At 43.8% G+C, this 13,078-nt stretch overlaps 2 protein-coding genes across 3 annotated transcripts; one reads left to right on the top strand and one right to left on the bottom strand.

Moving 5' to 3' along the window:
• DIO1 (iodothyronine deiodinase 1) lies at nucleotides 1–4,868 on the bottom strand. Its single transcript, XM_075508805.1, has 4 exons — nucleotides 4,538–4,868; nucleotides 2,776–2,919; nucleotides 1,360–1,559; nucleotides 1–875 (listed from the first exon to the last, which is right to left on the bottom strand). Exons 1-4 carry the CDS (start codon nucleotides 4,866–4,868, stop codon nucleotides 810–812), a joined length of 741 nt encoding a protein of 246 aa, XP_075364920.1. The 3' UTR covers nucleotides 1–809.
• Nucleotides 4,869–5,830: 962 nt separating this feature from the next.
• On the top strand, nucleotides 5,831–12,470 carry YIPF1 (Yip1 domain family member 1). 2 transcript variants are annotated; one of them, XM_075508803.1, is made up of 9 exons: nucleotides 5,831–6,128; nucleotides 6,848–6,981; nucleotides 7,676–7,756; nucleotides 7,860–7,947; nucleotides 8,104–8,220; nucleotides 9,269–9,435; nucleotides 10,073–10,255; nucleotides 11,229–11,323; nucleotides 12,326–12,470. In XM_075508803.1, exons 1-8 carry the CDS (start codon nucleotides 6,098–6,100, stop codon nucleotides 11,316–11,318), a joined length of 891 nt encoding a protein of 296 aa, XP_075364918.1. In that variant the 5' UTR covers nucleotides 5,831–6,097; the 3' UTR covers nucleotides 11,319–11,323; nucleotides 12,326–12,470. The 2 variants fall into 2 exon arrangements, with proteins under 2 accessions (XP_075364918.1, XP_075364917.1); XM_075508802.1 differs by having other exon boundaries at nucleotides 5,832–6,128; nucleotides 6,818–6,981.
• Nucleotides 12,471–13,078: the final 608 nt, after the last annotated feature.

The raw sequence follows: 13,078 nt of genomic DNA, 5'->3' as shown, positions 1-13,078 counted from the left end.
TACTTTATTACAGGAGGTTTGACTCCTGTCAAACAAGTCCTTCAAAAGTTCTTAAACTGGTAACTTTCTCATCAACTCAAACTGTTCAAGATTAATAAGATGAATATAAACATCTGCTAATGCTTAGAAATAACCCGGGGGGGAGAGGGGCAGGGTGGGGAGGGAAATAATATGAAGCCATATGAAGTGCTCTGATAGATTTTTTTTTTTTTTTTTTTTAATAATTGCAGATCAATCCCTTGTTTCTATAAATATTTTCTACATTCAGGTCACAGCCGTCTGTGCTTTATGCTATGACTGTCATAACAAATATTAATAGAAACAAATGTTGATAGAGATTGTCTTATTCGGAAGCCTTCTGAAATCAGTGAAAGTGAACATCTAGGAAAATTGTATGTATACAAGAGAAAGAGAATCTTAATAAGGTGAAATAAGTTGTTTTGCATGCCAGTCGACTTTTGCAAATGTCACCACCCCTGAAGTTTATCCTGCACGATATTTCTTACAAACGTAAATGTTGGTATCCAGTCCTGACAGCTCAGTGGACCCAACTACTATTCATTACTGCATGCGGTACAAGCGTAGTAAGATACTACAGTGCAGTAGTTAGGGTTGTAGCGATGAGATGTGAAAACCTCTATACAAACACATAATGAACCACATTACAGATGCTCTTTAGATACACATAGATTATTCTTTTCTTGTTGTCTCTATTGTTATTTTTAAATTATTATTTTTTCTTCTTATGTCTATGAAAACTTAGTCATTGAGCTTTTTTATCCAGATAGTCTTTACTCTGAAGTCCTCTTCTATTTCAGTTTTTCCAGGATAGCGCGTATTTCCTGGGGGTGATAATTCCAAGGCCCCACTCCTCCCTGCAAAGGCAATAAAATTATACAGTGATGCTCCAGTAGACAAAGCAGAAGTCCTTTAGAGCACAGCAGTTGCACCAGAACTGTGCAGGTGTGCTTGGGCTTCCTTTGCACGACAGCCATTGCATGGGAGATGGTGTATACACAGGTTACGCCCTGCTGTGTAACTGGGACAGGGCCAACATCTGGATCCGGGAGCTGGAAAGCGTTCCTGGATCTCGCAGCTTAGATGTACCTAGGTTTCCTAATGAGCCAAAAGGTAAATATTTGAGCAAGACTGAGATGTACATCAAATATGTACATTATAAAGGCCCAGACTGGTTTTGCTGCAAAAATCCTTTTCTCTCCACAGTTACAGGGAATTGTGAAATTTTTAGCTCTCAAACAGAATGAAATACTGACTGTTAAATGTAAAGCATTCTCAAATTCTTTTGAAATTTAAAAATCTCAATATATTGTGCTCATTATTATTGTTGATGTTTTTTACCTTGTAGATGACCTTCCCTCCTTGAAGTAGATACAGTCGTTCTGGCAGTGCAGCATATTTTGAACTACTCAGGTTTTCCATAGTGTCTAAAACCACTGGACATAAAGGATTATTTTTCTGAAGAAATTGTGCTGCAGTTTTTCGATCTTCAAGGCTTCTGTGATTTTTAATAACAATATTGTTTTTAAAAGCCCATCCATCTAAAACAAAGGAGAAAGGGGTTTAGCAAGGAACATTTTGAATAGGTGTTAAGGGTGGAGATGTACTGTGTGTCATATCCCAAAACTGTGTTAAGAGTACTGCAATTTACTCCTAACACCAAAACTTGCCATGAAATGAAAGTCCCCCCTCAGAGTATGAGAGCACTAGAGCTTTTCAAATAAATGGTTCCAAGATCTATTTTTTTTTTCCGTTAATTTCATCAAACTGTATTTTCCCCTTGCCCTGGATTCGGAAATATTTCATGTCTTTTAGCTGAAATTTTCCCACACCTAGAAAGATTTCAGGTTTCAGGTGGGGGATATATATCCTATTTGGGTAAGGTTTGTCAAAATTATTGGCACAGAGGGGATTTTAAAATGGTAAGTAGTGCTATCAGTTGATACCCGTTCATTTAGCACAGTTGCAACAATAGTACTGTTCATTCTGCTTGATTCTGCTCATTAAGTCTGTAAAACAAAATTTCAGATCTGTGAGAAGTGAAACATTTGAGCCAGGCCGCACCTTCCTTTTTCAGAAATATGCAAACACACATTTGCACACAACTCTTCTTGGTAAAGTAAAAACTAGTAAAAGGTTTTGATGACTGACTTAGTTATTATCTATTTCTCAACTACTGAAAGTGATGTATTGTTAGAAAACTTGAAAACTGTAAATGTTACATTTTAGAAAACCACCTTAACCCTGGGATAAAATCAGTGCCAATGTGTTACTTAGAGTCCAGTGTAGATAAAAGAGTGTGTATAGTTTGTTTGCTAAATTTTTCATATTAGAGTCTGCATCCTGTTCTTGAGCCATGTTAAAAATTAATTATTTTTTTTTAAAAGACGTAACATGCCGGCATTGTACACTTAAGCTTTGTTCTATGAAATGCCTTTTTTTTTTTTTTTCCCCTTCCAAAAGGAGCTGTACTAACACTGAGAGGAAGTTTTGTCAAGATAAAACTATGTGCTTCACCTTCACAGAGATGAGCGTCTTCAGCAGGAGTACCTTGGTATAAAGTCAGGTGTGTGAGTAAATTCTTTGGAGAATTAGGGACACAAACTGGTGCCTAGATTTGGTGTTGCCACTTTTGATTTGAGGAAGATTTTTTTTCCCATTTGCAGTTCCCTCCTTTGCTAACATACTTTTCTTCCTAAAGGGAATGATAACGTGTCTGAAGTTTTGGCAGGCATTACTGCGACGTTTGTACTGTACCTACTGCGTGAGCTTCTTCGATGTAGATGATAAGGAAATCTGCTATTGAGCTGAAATCTTTGATGAGCTTGTTGAACTCATCAAATTTTAACATAAACGAAGGTCAGGTGCAACTTCCAAAATTCAGGATTAAAGGTCGGTTATCTGGGGAAAAAAAAGGGACAGTTTGTTGTTAAATCAGTGGTGGAAGGAAGGACAGAATTAAATTAATGCACTGAATTGAGCCTCTGCCGCAGTTCCCTGGGCAGCAGTAGGTAAGTCGCCTACCCCATAACTTTCTTCTTAGGCCATTAAAATCGGCAGCAGAACATTTGCATCTATGCAAAACAGGCGTAACGAGGCTTTCTGTGCCCTAGCCTGGCTCTGACTTGTGCCGGATCCAGCGATGAGCTTAACCGAGGGGGACCCTTTCCTTTGTGAAGGCAGAAGGCACCGTGCGCTCATGTGGCTTCTCTCGTGTCCTCATCACAAGAGCCAATTCTCAAGTTACCAACATTTTGGGATAGGGAACTGATCTAAAATGGGTATACAGCATGTAGCACATCACAGCCTCCCGACAGCCTTAGTACGAAGGAACTTCAAAAATACTAAACATGATCATCTGCAAGGTTTTTCAAAGGACAGGGATCCAGAGATGTCTTGGTGTTGTTTCATGAACCTATTGGACGTGTCTTTTTTTTTTTTTTTTTTCCAGAGGTGTCAGTTCTAGCTGAGCTGAGTGGCAGCTGCAGATTTTGCAGTCATGCATCACAAGCTTTCATGCTTTCAATGTATTTCTGCAATTTCCTGTCCAAACAGAACTCCAGTTATATATTATTATTTATTAAACTAATGTTACACAAACCACTGGCAAAAGTGTTTGTGCAGTTGCTTACAAATTAACATGGTATGTGCCCACAGGTGTTAGCATCCCTTTAATGGATTGCAAGGCTTCAATTTAAGAGAACTTGCAGGGTTTTTGAGAACCTCTTTTAGTCTATGGTCATGCTAAATTATCAGAAATTTGTTCAAGATCTTCCTTCTGGCTGGGCTTAACTTCAAAAACTGCTAACATAGATCCACGTCCTAAAGAATCTACTAAAGGGGGTACCTTCCTGTAGATATTGCGTATCTCTTTTCCAAATTTGCAGCCTGTTTTCTACATAAATATATATATCTATATAGCTAATTAGAAAACCAGAGTTAGAGAAGGATGTAATCCCTCCCATGGGGATCAAGACTGCAGCTTAATGATTAATTCCACATTCTACAGAGATCCCAGTGGGAGGCAGAGGACAAAGTACAAAGCAGCTACTTTTTCTTCTGCTTTATTTCTAGCTATTTTGAATCTGGAAAAAAACACCACGTGCTTTCTAGGCTTCAGGCTGGCTAAGGGAGCTGGTGTGGGACTTTCTGTACGTATGGGGAATGACAGCCAATGCTCATGAACTCTGATTCTGGGTCTTCTCTCCCTAAAATGAATTATTATCTTGGCTTTCAGTGGAAAGGTATTTCCAGGCACAGCCAGCTTTTGCAAGAGGTTCATTACCTTACTGGCGTGAAGGGATATTGTAGCCAGGATTATAAATACAGGTTATTTTTGAAAATCAAGAGGCAGTCAGCTGGCATGAACGTGCTGCGTCTTTTCCGTCAAATGAGTGCTGTTAGTCTGGTCTGCTGTGCGGGCACTGTCACACCAGCTGCCTGTCCCTATTCCCTCCGCAGCCTCTTCTCGTTTACTGTCTTAGCAAACGAAACCCATCTACGCGGCTGATTTACTGACCTTGCATGAAATCAAAGAGGTGACAAACTTCCCCGTTGAAAGTCACCACCGGCGTGTTGGGAGCAGGATGTCCCTCATAGGCTTCATCCTCCAGCCTCTTCCACTTCACCTTCAGCACAAAGAGCAAATACTTGAAGCTGAAAAAAGTCGGACCCCAGTTTTCGTAGCTGAACTTTGGATTCTCATTCATTCTGCTCTTTTCGCCCTGTTTTAGGATGTATCTTTTCATGGCGTTGGGGAACAGTATCATCAGTGTTTTGCCAACAGCAACACATGTAGTAACATGCAGAAGAATCAGGATTTTTTGTAGGAATACCCTGACTCCCAGCATTGTGGTGGAAGAGGTCTGACCGCTTCCCACGGGAGTGCAGCGCGGCGGCAGGGGCAAAGGTAGAGGGCGAGGGGGAGGAAAAACATTGACGTGTTTGGCCAAATTTCTGCCTTGCCTTGCACCCCGTCGCCTCTCCGTGGACTCAGCGTCTGCGTGAGTGAGGAGCCCATCAGCTGCGCTATCTCAATCTGCACCAAAGGCATTAATTACAGCGACGGATAGATTTTTAGTGCTACCTGCACAGTTGTAAGGCTTATCCACAAATACATCGTGTATTTTACTAATGAGAGGAGCTGAATCAGGATGTTTTCCCAGAACCACAGTCTACAGTAAGAATTACGTTAGCAGTATGTGAGGGTCTGATCCTGCCAGCGGTTACGTGTTTAGACCCTGCGCGCACAGGGCGCGGAGCTCTGGGAGGTTCACACAGGACCATCCATGTCGATGCTCGGGGCCTTGGATCGGTGCAGCCATTTGCATTTTTGCATTTGCTGTGCAAACGCTGTCCTGTTCCTACAACTCTGCCTCCTTCGATGCTCCGCTGCACGCTGGTATTTGTCACTGTGGGGCTGGAAGGATATCCCCAAAATATATATACGCCAATATATGTAAAAATAGAAATTATCACAATATAGAATATACATTTATAATAGAATATAGAAACATGTAACTATGTGTAGAGCACGTGTGCGTGTGTATATACGTCTCTAACACGCACAAGTACAGCGTGTTGTACCGGGCCCCGTTCCTGTAACGCCTGCCCAGCCGGGTGCGGCCGCCGGGGCGAAGCAGCCGCGGGGCCGCCGCGGGCTCTTTAAGGGGGCGGGCGGAGACGGAAGAGGAAGCACGGCGCGGGCTCTGATTGGCCGGCGCAGCGAGGGTCGCCGGTATGTTTCTGTCGAGCCGGAGAGGCGGGGGAGGAGAGGAGGGCAGCGGGGCTGCTGATTGGCTGTCGCCGCGCAGCGCCTGCTGCCCCTTTAAGGGAGTGGAGCGGCCGCTGCCGGGAGCGGTTGGGCTGCGGAGCCCGGAGGTGCGGGGCTTCCCCGGTCCTGCACCGGGGCCGCGGCCAGCCCTGGGCAGGGTGAGAGGGGTGGCACAGACGGGGCAGCGTCAGGGGACGCGAACGGCAGCGGGGACTGGCACGGCGGGACGGGGACGGGCTGAGCGCTGCCGCCTGCCTTTCAGGAAGGTCGAGGCCGCGGGGACCTGTTCCTCAACCCGGCGGATGAATGGCGACGGTGGATGACCTCAAATTTCAAGGTAAACGCGAGGTTTGGGGCCTAGCTGACGGAGCGGTCAAACTCCGGGAGGCTTGGAAGCGTTTCTGAGCTTTGCTTTGGGTTCCTCTGAATAAAAGCTTCCCTGAAGTTTTGCCAGTAGTGCCAGGAATACCTGCGGTTTTCTGAGATAAGGTTGTGCTGTCGGTGAGATAAGAAGCGTTACCTGTGTTCACTGAAACCCCTTGTGACGGAAAGTTAAAGCTGAAAACGGGCAGAGCGCTCCGTAATCTGGAATGGACTGTAGTTTCAGACTTGCTTAAGCATATCTATTGATAAATAAATTCAGGTCTGAAAAAACTAATTTTTGGAGAGGATTAAAATTACCCATTTCTACGGTCTCTTCCGAGAGGCAGCTGCCCCCTGCCCTTGCAGAGACCTGCTGAGTCTCAGACTGGGGCTGATCGCAGGAAAGAAGGGCAGGCTTCAGTGCCACTCGTTTATCACACAAGGCAGATTAGCAGGAAAGGCCTCGCACTTTGTTAACTAAGTAAATGTCAGCTTGATCCGTGTCAGCTTGGGCTTCAAGAAGCAGATGGTGTCTGACATGCCTAAACTAGCGATGTATCCTTTCTTGGGCTGCGTAGGGGTCTTCATGTAGCTTTTTGAGCCACAAACCCAAAAATTTTGGTAGCTTGATCATTGCCTCTCTTGTAATGTACTTATTTGCAGAATTTGACGATGCAGCTAATTTGCTTGCAGCAAATCCTGATGCTACCACAATAAGCATTGATGAGCCAGGTGAAATCCCCAAGAATCGGCACAGCCGTCTGCAAGAGCCAGGGAGAGAAGAGGATGATGAATTACTGGGGACCGATGACTCCGATAAAACAGAGGTAATGCTCTTACACCTACAGTGCCTCCATCGGCACATATACAAACGGTGCTGACAACACTGAGATATTTCTAGAGGATACCAGCGATTCATGCTGGGTGACTTAAAACTCGTTTCTTCTCTGTCGCAGGTTACTTTCTCGATAGCAGAGTTGGCAGAAGCAAATGTGCGTTGGCTCTTCAGCTGTTGTGGTTTGCAGCCTAGGAAATTGAACTGATGGTGATTTAAGCTAAGCAAATATGCCAGGGAGATGAGCGCAGCAGCAGCTGAAAACCCAGCACCGTGTTTGTTTCTGTCAGTTCTGCTGTGGGGTTGGGGACTCTGGCAGGAAAGCGGGAAACTGAAACGGCCAGGGCTTGTCTGAAGGCTCAGCTAATGCCGCCATCAGCGATGGCAAGGGAACTTGTGATGCCGATTAAGGCACGTGTTATAAATGATGTGGTGCAAGGTGGTATCTGGCTGCTCCCTTAGAATACCAGGCTGCTGTTCTGCTGGCAGGAAGATAAGAGACTAGCTGTTGCTAACAAATATTGGAGGGGGAAAGGGAAACCATTAAATAATTCATAGTAAGTGCCACCCTGTTAAGTTTGTTTTCTATCCACATGCAGAAATAATGTAACTACTGTGTAAATGAACTAGTAATGCATAAATTGAACGCTTGTAATGTTTTTCATGTTGCCTTTCCCCCCCTACAGCTGCTTGCAGGACAGAAGAAAAGTGCCCCTTTCTGGACATTTGAGTACTACCAGACGTTCTTCGATGTGGACACTTACCAGGTTAATACCCCACTCCAGAGGAGAACTATTGTCTGAACTGTGCCTTATCCAGACATTTTTCCATTTTACATCTTCAGTCAGACAGATCTGTATGTTTTCATAGGTCCTGGACAGAATCAAAGGTTCGGTTTTCCCAGTACCTGGGAAGAACTTTGTAAGGCTGTATATCCGCAGCAATCCTGACCTTTATGGTAGGTATGAGGGGTGAGAAGTTCTCTTCTGTGCTAAATATTTTGAGTTTGTATTCCCTTTTACTTGCTAACCTTAAACAAACAAACAAACAAACAAACAAAAAACCCCAAGAGGGCAGAGGAGTTGTTATTGAACTTGTTTGTTTCCTTTTTAAGGTCCCTTTTGGATATGTGCCACACTCGTCTTTACCATTGCTGTTAGTGGCAATCTCTCAAACTTCTTTATCCATCTGGGCAAACCAACATACCACTATGTGCCTGAGTTCAGAAAAGGTTTGTAAGTAGTCAATACAGTCCTGAGTGTGTGGGTTTGTTTTATTTTTTTTTTTAAATGCACTAATGAAGTAATATAAAAACAGGTCACAGCTTTGATTTAGCAGAGTCTTTTGACTGATTGCTTTCTTTAAATTTTGAGAGATGCAAAATAAGTCCTTAAAGTGGGCTGTAATTGCAGAACCCTACTTCTCCAGAGCACCAAGTAGTTACAGGGAGAGAAGAGTAATTAGAGCCGTTATTTTTCTAGCCTTCGTGAATGCCCCTTGTACAGAGAGCGAAAGCCCAGCAGTGGTCACTGGTGCTTTTGAGGTGCCTTTCTGGATCCATGGCCTCCTAGGAGCCTGCAGGCCTCGGGCAGAAAATGACTGAATTTGAGTATTACTCGTATCGCCTACCGAGGGCTGGAAGTTGTTATCTTCTGGCAAACTCGAAAATAAGCAAAAGATGCTCAACTGATACGTGCCCCAGAGAACTCAGAGTGAGGAGCCAATTGTCTATACCTGTCCTTGTAGTTTGAAGGAGACTGCCGTCCCCACCGAGGAACATGGCTTCTGTTTGTTTCCAAAATCCACAGTGTACTTGGAAGAATGCTGCCGTTTGGGAATCCAGTCACTTCAGTAGTTTCAGATTTGACACTCGTGTCTGTGTTCACTTTCAAATTTTTTAGCATGACTGCATTCTGTTCTCATTTTTCAGTAGCTGTTAGTAGCCGAATTTCTATTTTTAACTAAGTTTTTCTTTCCTCTGTGGCTTTTCCTTTCACACTGAAATCTATAGAATTTTGTACACAGGTGTAATAAAGAAATTGAAAATAGTAGGAGAATACTTTCTGGAGTCTTTACATTTAAACTAACTTGAAGTGCTGTAAAAGTAGTGGGTGTAAACTGGATGTAAATGTAAAGTTCTCAGTTTATTAGTAATTCAAACTTTATATTTTGACAGTACCTTCAAAGGTAGCTTTCTAGTTTTCAGGCTAAATGCTTCTACACGTTTGATTCTGGCCGGTATTCTATGTAGAATGTGAAATCTTTTGTCATATTTCCAGTGTCCATAGCAGCAACAACGATTTATGCATACGCTTGGCTTGTTCCCCTTGCTCTCTGGGGATTCCTGATGTGGAGGAACAGTAAAGTCATGAACATTGTCTCCTACTCATTCCTGGAGATAGTGTGTGTATATGGCTACTCCCTCTTCATTTACATTCCCACAGCGGTACGTATGGCCTAAAGCGTGCACTTCTGTTACATGCCCTGCAAAAAGATCCCGGTTTAGAAAATTTGTTATTTCTTACAATATTGTTCATATTAGTCAAAGTCTTGGGGACTGGGCAAATCATTTGATCCTTTTGTTTGGCTAGAATAAAGCTTTTTGTTTAAGCTTGTCTAATGTAAAGACGTCTTGTGGGTCCTGGAAAAGCCCAGGACAGGTCACTTCCCCGGAGGCAGCAAATGCAAGCAAGGGTGCTGCTGGCGAGCCTAGCAGGCAGCCTGAGGCAACTTCAGGAATTGGGACGTGTGTGTCCCCAGGATACAGACATTGGTGTGTGGGATGGCAATGCTGGTGGCTCCGAGGACAAGTTTCCCTGGCAGGGACTATCCTGGGCCACTCTGGCAAGGGGCAGGCCTTGGAGGGAGTGCCGTAACTCAGGGGACACACTCTTGTCGTGTCCAGGAGTAAAGCTCATCACTGCTGTTATTCTTTCCTGAAATAACAGAGACATATCGGATAAGGCATGAGTTAATTTGTGCACAAATTGGCTGGAAGTGATGAAATTTAATGCGTTGTTCTGTGACCTAAATGAATCCCCGTTTCACAGTCTCTTTAACAATCATTTTCCTCCCTTTTATAGATTTTATGGATCATTCCACAAAAAGTAGTGCGCTGGGTCCTGGTGATGTTCTCCCTGTGCCTTTCGGGGTCTGTTTTGGTGATGACCTTTTGGCCCGCTGTCCGAGATGACAACCGGAGGATTGCGCTGGCGACGGTGGGGACCATTGTTCTGCTTCATGCCCTGCTGGCTGTCGGCTGTTTGGTATGACATTGCCTTGCCTTTCCTCTATCCTGTTGTCACCTGGGACTGGTGATGTTACGGTGCAGGGAAGGAGGGGTTGGCTGGTTGCTGGAAAATCTTTTTTAATAAAGAAAGAAATAGTACTTCTGAAAAACCTCCAAAGTAAAAGTTCCAATGATTTCAAACATAGCAAAAATTGATACCAATCTGACTTTGACAGTGCAAGTAACAAACTCAATAATTAGTATGTCTTTAGCACAAAATCACTCGCAGAACAGTCTTAAATTTATCTGGAATTCATCATAGTATCAGCAAAGCGTTAATCTTTATTGTATCCAGTTGCAGCTTATTCCAGTGAATACTATGCTTAGTGAGTCCTTTAAAATGATTAAATGTTCAATATGTAGTGCGTGCTTATGAGTTTTATGTATGAAAACATAAACCTGCTAGAACTTAGTAAAATATCAGCAGTATGAAAACAGAAGACCCTAACGCTACTGAAATACATACTGATGAGAATTTAAATTCGTTTTTGTCTCTTTGTTGCAGTAGGTAGAATGATATCATCCAGGCTTCAGTGAACACCCCAGGTTCCAGAGTAGATAGATTTGGTTCCCGCAGATCAGCGTGCAGGGAGGCAAAGGCAAAACACAACTCTTGTGTTAGCAGGAGACTTGCAGCTCATTTCAGTGGGGCTCCTGTCACCGGAGACTGCCTGGAGCTTCATCAGTTAAAAGAGCAAGCAGTCAAATATCTGCAATCCAATCCTTTCTAGTACAGCTCTTTTGCAAAGGCCTTAGCTGCTAACTTACATTTAAAAGTACAGTTTAGAGCACCATTTTAGTTTCTAATCTGATAAAACCAGAAAAGATCCAAATTTGCCATTTCGGTGCTCTGTACCTTGTGAACAGTGGGTGTGGAAGGAAAGAGCTGGGATGAGGTAGAACTGCTTGTTTCTCTCTAAACAATCTTTTTCTCCTCTGTAATAATGTAGGCATACTTTTTTGATGCCCCTGAACTGGATTTTCCTGCACCTATTATCCCTGCTCACAATGGAACAGCAGTAATAACAAAGAGTCAGTAAATAAGGTAAGAATCCAGTCTAAACTTTCTTCTGTAATCATCACAGACATCTTGAAACTTTTCCCCATTACTATGGTTGAGTAGAAAAGGGTTTAACAGACCAGTTTTGCCCAATGGCACCTATATATACACTATTTATTAACTTTTCTTCCAGTTGTAAGTTTTAAGTATGGCCATAAAAACGCAAAAGACTCTGAAGAACAAAGACATGTTATCTTTCTTTTCTTTGAGGTTTACTCTTGGCAAAGAAACACACATTTAAATAATCTACTCAGTCCCATAGGTCATTTCAAAGATGTTTTTTCCCCTCAGTTCCTTACAAGAGCCCAAAAGTGTAAGTTAGAATTTGTACTGCACAAGTAAAATTTAAGCAATAAACCATTATACTCCTATTTCCCTTTCCATTTAATGTTAAAAGTAAATTGGATTTTTTTCCCCGTGATGTTTGTGACAATGTGTTTCAGAGCAGCAACTCTGTGCACGGGGACATCCATGTACTTTCAGAGCAGGGCTGACTCAGAGCCTGAGCCATCCCTACAGACCGCATTCCTGGTGTGGGATGGTTTGAGGTTTTGCCTCCTGGAAGCTGGGAGTGCTGCCAGCGGCAGACGACATTTGAATTCTGTTGGAGAGATGAGACATGGAGCAGGTCCAGGAAAAGACTAATAGACATGCAGAGGCCAGGCCTCTTCAAGTATACCAGCTGTAAGCGTGTGTGTGGAGATGAGAGCATTTACTGACTAGAAGCTATATTAGATTAAAAAAAAAAAGGCCAAATATGCCTAGCAAAAATTATCAGAAAAAGTTACCAGCTGTGACGCAATCTAATAATGCAGATCAATTTTAGAAGCTTTCCTCCTGCAAAACAAGTTTCTCATCCCAGGTGCCTATTAAGATTCAATATGATAGTAATGAATCTCAGTATTTAGGTATAAATATGTGCCTTATTGTGTCCTCTGGTGCCTGTGAGGAGCTGTAATATTCATAGGAGTTATTTGTCTCTTTCAGATTACAATGCCTGTTTCTCCATCTGTACAGTAATTTTATTTATTTTTTCACTGAAGAACATGGGAAGTGCAAGAACAGGGCATGTTTTTTGTAAAAGAAAGGACAGTGATGTCCTGTGGACTTAGACATCTCCATGCTCCCTGGAGACTGAACTGTTGATCTTAATCCAGTACAGCACTTTTCCTTTTTTTTAAATTTTGTCTGCACTCACCACACTATTTTTGCCTCAATAAAGTGTTCTGAAGGTGATTGGAGATTCTCATTTCGTGCATTAAACATCCAGTACTCCTCCTCCAAAGCTCTGTAGAGGGTTTGATGTGAGGCGTGAAGGTGGGGCAAAGGCGAGACAGGGTTTTGCCGTGTTACTGGTGGTTTGAGGCATGCGTACACAGCCCCCGAGCGCTTTCAGTAGCAAATGCCGCCTTGAAAGCGGTGCACGCTCTCCCTGCAGCTTTCCCGGGCCCAGCTGCGTCCTTTCCCCTCAGCCACGCTCTCCCTCCCCGCGGGGCTCTGTAACGTTTCCCGTTGTCCCTCAGCCCAGCACCGAGGGGCCCTACTGGATCTCTGCCATCGCGCAGGGGCCCGGGGGAGTCGTGTGGTCCCCGGGGCGGGGGAGGCGCCGTGTGGCGAGGCAGGGGCCCGCCTCGGTGCGCGGCTGTGACGGTGCCTCGCCCTCCTGCCGCCATCGCCCCTGCAACCGGTGGGCGGCGCGGGGCACGCCGGGACTTGTAGTCCTCCCGGCGCTAGCCGGTC

Source organism: Mycteria americana, chromosome 7 (genome assembly GCF_035582795.1).
Source record: "Mycteria americana isolate JAX WOST 10 ecotype Jacksonville Zoo and Gardens chromosome 7, USCA_MyAme_1.0, whole genome shotgun sequence".
NCBI lineage: Eukaryota > Metazoa > Chordata > Aves > Ciconiiformes > Ciconiidae > Mycteria > Mycteria americana.
Note: the sequence above shows the minus strand (reverse complement) of the source record. Positions and strands in the feature narration are given on the sequence as shown.

Excerpts from the sequence above, each read along its gene's own strand:
- YIPF1 (XM_075508802.1), top strand. The coding sequence starts at position 6,098 with ATGGCGACGGTGGATGACCTCAAATTTCAAG. Across the intron at positions 8,221-9,268 it reads TGTGCCTGAGTTCAGAAAAG|TGTCCATAGCAGCAACAACG; the intron begins GTTTGTAAGTAG and ends TCATATTTCCAG. Across the intron at positions 10,256-11,228 it reads TGCTGGCTGTCGGCTGTTTG|GCATACTTTTTTGATGCCCC; the intron begins GTATGACATTGC and ends GTAATAATGTAG.